This window comes from Chaetura pelagica, unplaced genomic scaffold (genome assembly GCF_000747805.2).
Source record: "Chaetura pelagica isolate M959 unplaced genomic scaffold, ChaPel_1.0 scaffold291, whole genome shotgun sequence".
Classification (NCBI taxonomy): domain Eukaryota; kingdom Metazoa; phylum Chordata; class Aves; order Apodiformes; family Apodidae; genus Chaetura; species Chaetura pelagica.
In genome coordinates, this window is record NW_009952148.1 from 111,015 (window position 1) to 117,524 (window position 6,510).

At 59.4% G+C, this 6,510-nt stretch overlaps 1 protein-coding gene across 1 annotated transcript in view; it reads right to left on the minus strand.

The window, feature by feature from the left end:
* The window catches only part of ESPL1 (extra spindle pole bodies homolog 1 (S. cerevisiae)), a gene marked incomplete at its 5' end in the record, with an annotated part of 10,572 nt that overhangs the window by 3,744 nt on the left and 318 nt on the right, over nt 1-6,510 (minus strand). Inside the window, 17 exons of the mRNA XM_010006402.1 lie at nt 8-265; nt 570-679; nt 977-1,133; nt 1,253-1,381; nt 1,964-2,135; nt 2,268-2,387; nt 2,473-2,607; nt 2,713-2,881; nt 2,932-3,092; nt 3,277-3,421; nt 3,637-3,879; nt 4,383-4,573; nt 4,789-4,925; nt 5,147-5,267; nt 5,422-5,526; nt 5,724-5,924; nt 6,068-6,496. Of these exons, the coding sequence (XP_010004704.1) occupies nt 8-265; nt 570-679; nt 977-1,133; nt 1,253-1,381; nt 1,964-2,135; nt 2,268-2,387; nt 2,473-2,607; nt 2,713-2,881; nt 2,932-3,092; nt 3,277-3,421; nt 3,637-3,879; nt 4,383-4,573; nt 4,789-4,925; nt 5,147-5,267; nt 5,422-5,526; nt 5,724-5,924; nt 6,068-6,496 (2,983 nt within the window). The remainder of the gene's footprint in view (nt 1-7; nt 266-569; nt 680-976; nt 1,134-1,252; nt 1,382-1,963; nt 2,136-2,267; nt 2,388-2,472; nt 2,608-2,712; nt 2,882-2,931; nt 3,093-3,276; nt 3,422-3,636; nt 3,880-4,382; nt 4,574-4,788; nt 4,926-5,146; nt 5,268-5,421; nt 5,527-5,723; nt 5,925-6,067; nt 6,497-6,510) is intronic.

Consider the following 6,510-nt stretch of genomic DNA (forward strand, 5'->3'; position numbering starts at 1 on the left):
CAGAGGCAGCAGGGGCGGGAGGCTGGGTGGGTGAGGAAGCCCAGCCTCTTCCTCCTCACGGGCTTCAGCTCCGGGGAGGCGCCGAGCGCGTCCGCCCTCCCCAGCCCGCGCGCCGGGGCCACCAGCTCCAGTGCCGGGCCCTGCAGGAAACACTCCTCTTCCCCAGGGGGCTCAGAGATGGGGGGCCGTGGCTTCTTGCCCTCGAGTTTGCCCTTCTTGGGCTGGATCTTCGTATGGTCCTTCTGCTTCTTGCTGTCCTTAAGCTCTGTGGGTGGAAGGGAGGGTGATTTCGGCCCCCCAGCTCCCATCAGAGCCAGCCCAGGAAGGGTGTGAGGGGCTGGATCCAACACTTCCACCAGCGAAGCCTTTAGCTGCTGGAGGAGGCACTTGATGAGCCCAAACGTGGCTCAGAGTCACCCCCCCACCCCTGCACCCTCCTGGGAGGGCCAGGGGATTGGCTGCTCCAGCAGCACCTGCACAGGCAGGACAAGGAGTCACCCCTGGCACTGCCTGGGCTTGGGGGTCATCTCAGCCCCCCATTCCCCTCCAAGTCCAGAGCAGGGACCCACCAGTGTTAGACTCCAGGAGGAAGAGAACATGCTCCAGGCTGAAGTTACTCAGCTCCAGGTCACTCTGCTGCAGCTCTAGTTGGGCCTTCAGCACCAAGAAGGAAGCCAACCTGGGGGGCAGATGGAAAGGCAGCCCTCAGAGCCACCCCAGCAACAGCCCCTACTCCATCCCCAGAGGAACAAACTCACATCCAACCTGGTGAGCTGGATTCATGGGTTAACACCCCTCAGAGCAGCTGCTTGTCCCAGACCAAGCTGAGAAGGTGCCAAACCCTCCCAGTCAGGACCAGTCCCCTCCAAGGGACAGGAACACCTGAAGCCCCCTGGGGCTGCAAGGCAGCTCAGCACTGATCAAGCATCCCCCAAGCTCAGGGCCAGGCTGTCCCCCACTTGCATGGACAACTCACCAACGGGTGCTTTGTAGTTTCTGGGCCAGCTTGATGGCCTCCAAGCAGAAGGCTTTAGCCTTAGACACCATCTCCAACCTGCTGAGAAGAGCCACCAGGTGCTCCAAGCAGCCCAACATGTCTGCCAGCACTTGCCACTTCAGCAGCAGGTTGTCCCCTGGGAGGGAGGACAAGAAGGTGACCCAAGCTGCTCCTCCCAGAGTGGCAGGCAAAGAGCCTGACACTTTCCAGAGGGGCAGAGGGGATTCCAGGGGGTTCTAGTCCCCATGAGCTCACCACAATCCACAAACTGGACATCAGACACCCCTGCCCGGCAGCCCAGGATGTCACTGCCCTTCAGCAGGAGGATGACACTGCGGAAAAGCTTCTGGGCTTCACTGAGAGCCATCTCAGGCATCTGCCACCCTGTGTGAGGGCAGTTGTGGGGATCAGCACCCACCAAGACCCCTCCTAGCATGCAGCAAATTCCCTCTCATCACCCCAAACAGGCTGGTTTGGAGAAACTCAGAAGTCAAACATTTGCAGGGCAAATCTCATCTGAAAAACATTTCAGCCTGGAGAAGAGAAGGCTCCAGGGTGACCTCAGAGCAACTTCCCAGTGTCTGAAGGGGACCTACAAGAAAGCTGGGATAGGGCTTTTTACACGTGTGTAGTAAGAGGACAAGGGGCAATAGTCTGAAGGTTAAAGAGTGGAGATTCAGGTTGGACATTAGGGAAAATGTTCCTTCCTGTGAGGGTGGTGAGACATTGGAACAGGTTGCCCAGGGAAGCTGTGGCTGCCCCATCCCTGGGGGTGTTGAAGGGCAGGCTGGATGGGGCTTGGAGCAGCCTGGGCTGGTGGGAGGTGTCCCTGCCCATGCAGGGGGGTTGGATCTAGATGGTCTTTCAGATCCCTTCCAACCCAAACCATTCCATGACTCCGTTTCATCCATGACCCCTGCCAGGCTGGTGCACCCCAGGAAGGTTTTAACCATCCCAGCAACTCACCTTGGTCAAAGAGCTGCTGCCGAAGCTCCAGGGAGAGGCAGGCAGGGGGCAGGCTCAGGTAGACAGTCACCAGCTGAAGCACATGGGCTCGCAGCACGTACCAGACCTTGGTGGTTTTCTGATGAGGCAGGTTCTGGAGCACTTGCAGCAACAGAGTGAGCCCCTCTTCAAGCTGCAGAGCAAGAGTCACTATTTGTGGTTCAGAGCATCCCCATGCTCAAGGTTCCTCATGAGAGGTAATGACAGCTGCTGCAGCCCCTCTGACACCCCTTCTGATTTAGAAGAGGGTCTTTAGGGGCCTCACCTGGTGGTTGGAGCAGCAGAGCTGGCTGCGGAGCAGGAGGCAGGTTTGCTGCTGCAGCAAGAAGGAGCTGTCACTGCTGTCAGCCTCCTGCAGGCAGGACTCCATCTCCTCTAGGAAGAGCTGGAAACCAACACGTCACCATCAAGGCTGCAGGCTCAGGGAAGGGCTGAGCAAGCCCTGCAGCCCCTTCCCTCCCTAGACTTACCTGGGCATAGCTGGGACACTCCAGCTGCAAGAGCAGCCTGGTGACCTGGCCCAGGGCACTGGCCATGCCCAGGCTGTCCCCGAGCGTGCGGCACAGGTCTCTGACCAGCAGGTAGGTCTCCATGGCTTGCAAGGGCTGGGAACAGGGAAACACCAACCAGTTACACTCAGAGGCCACCTTAGAGGGACTGTGTGCCAAAAGAGGCTGCTGTGCCACCAGCCCCCTCCCCAGCAGCATCACCTTGGCCATCAGCTTGTAGAGAGCTGCCAGGAGGCGTAGGGAGGCCGCGGTCTGCTCGGCGCTGCGCACGGCCGGGACACGCCGCGTCCCCAGGAGCTGCTTCCACAGGGTGAAGGCATCATCCAGGCTTTGGTGCAGAGCTGAGAGCACAGCGTGGGTCTGAGAAACCCTGACCCAAACCCAGGCCCTCCTAAAAAGCCTCTTCTTAAAGGGCCAAACCCGCCAGCATCCTCACCACTCTCTGCTGCCAGGTTGAAGCGGACTCCGTCGTACAGGAACGGGTCCTCCAGCAGCCTGTCCTCGTGGTTGAGGTCATTGGGCTCAAACTCTTCCAGTTTCTTCAGCCCCAGATCTTTGGCTCTCTGGTCCCTCTCTATGCTCTGCAGTGGGGGAGAATGCACCTTGAGACACCCCAGGGTTTGTCTCTGTGTCCTTTGGTGGCCCCAGTGCAGAGCTGCGCATTGCCAGCAAGGCTGAGGGCACCTGACAAGCACAGAGCCCTGTGGTGTTCCCAGATTTGGACTTTTCAGTGTCCCAAAGCCCTGCCCTGCCACCCCCACCCACCTTCTCCAGCTTGGACTCCAGGGTGCAGATGAAGAGCCAGAGCAGAGCCTGTGCCTGGTCATCAAGGAGCTGGTCCTGGTTCTGGGCACTCCTGGGCACCAGCTCCAGCAGCCTCAAGGCTTCATGGATTGAGTCCAGAGAAGAGCTGCCAAAGAGAGGGATCAGAAACAGCCTTTGGTCCCCAAAACCCCTGGAGCATTTTAAGGGGAGGCACAGATACATTTCAGGACCCCAAACAGAGCAAACAGCCAGAACAGTAACACTGCAGATCCTGAAAACTTCCCCTGAGGACCCTCAAATGCTCCTTGGGGACTTTCAGGGACACAGAGGGGTGATATCAGTGTGCCAGTGTCCACCCACCAGTCTGTCTGCTGGGAGTAGCTGTGGTAGCACAAGACCTGGGCCAGCTCCATCAAGCCCAGGGCTCTCTCATGCAGGCGACCACTCCCCTCCGGGCAGAGCTCCAGGAGGTCGCAGAGGACGTTGTAGCGTTCCTGCCCCGTGTCCCCTTGGACAGCCTTGTAGGCCTTCAGCTCAGCAAAGAGGACATTCACCAAGGTGTCTGTGTCCAGCCTATGCCCTTCCAAGCCTTCCTTCAGGGTTCTGGGAGAAACAGAAGCTGTGTGGGGGCTCTGGACAGAGCCAGGAACATCTCATGGGGACAAGTGTCATTTCATAGAATCATTGATGTTGGAAGGGACCTTAAAGATCATCAATTCCAACCCCCCTGCCATGAGCAGGGACCCCTCCCACCAGACCAGGCTGCACAAAAACCTCCTCCAGCCTGGCCTTAAAAACCTCCATGGATGGATGTGGGAAACTGTTCATCAACAACCTCCCTGGGCAACCCATCCCAGCTCCTCACCACCTGAGAGGGAAGAATTTCTTCCTAATCTCTCACCTCCATCTCCCCTCTCTCAGTTTAAAACCATCACCCCTTGTCCTCTCACCATCTTCTCTAGTTAAAGTCCCTCCCCAGCTTTCCTGGAGCCCCTTCAGGCACTGGAAGCTGCTCTAAGGTCTCCCCAGAGCCTTCTCTTTTCCACCTTGGGAGCCCCAGCTCTCCAGATGTCCCACCCCTATGGGCCAGCCCTTCCAGGTCTTACCGTAACCGCGACTCCTCAGCTCCCTGTTTCGTGGCATCTGCTTTGACTCTGACCCAGAGGGACACAGGCTCTGCCAGCAGCTCCCCAGGGCCCTGCAGCACCTCCAGCCACCTCACCACACTCCCCAGGGCTCCCTCCAGCCGGCCCAGCTTGCGGTTGCTTTCCACCTGCAGCCTGAAGCACCTCTGAAGCTGCAGGGAGAGGAAAGAGAAGCAGCCTCAGCTCCCCGTGGGGACAAACTCCCATGTCATAGCCTCTATTCCCTGGCAAAGGGAAGACCTCACAGCAGGGAACTGGGATTGTTCCGGGAGGAAAGCTGGTCCCATCCTCTTTTGATCCCCTGGCACCAGGATCAGACCATTCAGCTGAGCCTCATTTCTGCCAGAAGCACCAGAGAAGCACTTACCCATTCCTGGGACATCTCTGGACACGTGGATCCCTCTGCTGCCTGCAGTGCTGAGCAGAAGGGCTCACAGATGGAGGTGGCCTCCTGGTGAAGGTTCTGGTTGTAGAAGATGCTGGCCAGCCTGAATGTGCACGAGGCTGCCACGAGTGAAACCCAAGTATCAAAGACACAACAGGAAGAGAACGACCCCTCTCTCCTCCTCTGGCCAGGGACTGTCACCACCTGCCCCAGCCCCACCAGCCACAGGCTTTGTGTGGCAGAGAAGCCCTTCACTGCTCCCTGGGGACATGGGCACTGAGCTCTGTCACCGTGTGTGACCCAAGGAGCTGGGCTGGGTGCCACCTGCCCCAGCACTGACCTGTGACATCGAGGTACTTGGCTCGCTTGGCCCCAGGGAGCCCCTCCAGCCCCTCCAGCAGCCACTCCACACTCCTCCTGCAGGATGCTGCCAGCAGCTCCAGGCCTGGCCAGCCCACCACCTGTGGGAGAAGGTGGCCAGCAAGAGTCCAGCAGGGATCCACAGCCTCCCCTTCCAGCCCCACCAACACACCACCTCTGAAGGGAGAAGCTGCCCAGCATCAACAAGGTCTTGCCCATCCCACCCTCAGGGACCATCCCCTTGGCTGCTGGTACCTTGGAGCACTGGAAGGTGTCACAGGTCAGGCTGGTGAAGAGCTGGAGGCTGTGGTAGAGCAGCTGCTTCACCAAGAGCTTCTGTGTGACACCCTCAGGGGGAACCTGTGGAGGGGGGGAAGGACAAAAGCAGCATTTGTGGGGCCCAGGCAGCACCAGGCACTGCTGCTCAGGATGGGGACACCTGGGAGGGGCAGTGCATCGATGGATTAAGGGGAACATGGAGCCTGGAGGGGGGTTACAAACCCTCCAGCTGCTCAGAAAGGCTCTGACAGACCATGTCATTTCATTCCCAGCCTCACCCTCTCCAGCAGCTGGTGGAGGACACGACAGTGCCCCTTGGTGAAGGCGCAGAGGCCGAGCACATCCTCCCGGGCAAAGGGCTGGTGATGGTTCCTCTTCATGTACTCGCTGAGGGAGGAGACAATGAGCTGGCAGGTCTCAGCCAGCACCCTGAGGACCCGCTCTGAGGTCCCTGCTGCCACGCTGAGAACTGCTGCAGCCTGGGACAAGCGTGGTCCCGTGCGGCCAATAGGGGCAGTGCATCGATGGATTAAGGGGAACATGGAGCCTGGAGGGGGGTTACAAACCCTCCAGCTGCTCAGAAAGGCTCTGACAGACCATGTCATTTCATTCCCAGCCTCACCCTCTCCAGCAGCTGGTGGAGGACACGACAGTGCCCCTTGGTGAAGGCGCAGAGGCCGAGCACATCCTCCCGGGCAAAGGGCTGGTGATGGTTCCTCTTCATGTACTCGCTGAGGGAGGAGACAATGAGCTGGCAGGTCTCAGCCAGCACCCTGAGGACCCGCTCTGAGGTCCCTGCTGCCACGCTGAGAACTGCTGCAGCCTGGGACAAGGGTGGTCCCGGGGGGCCAATGCCCTTGGCCAGCACCCAGCTCAGCTGGACTGCAGCCTCCAGGAGGGACAGGAGGTCCCCAAAAGATTTTGCAGAGCTGCCAGTGGCCCCCAGGAAGCCCTTCATGTCCTTCAGCACCTCCTCAGCCTCCCGGTGCAAGTGGCCCTTGCAGAGATTCCGACACAGCTCCAGGGTGAGCTCCAGGCAGCAGAAGCTCTGCTGGAGGGGGGGAG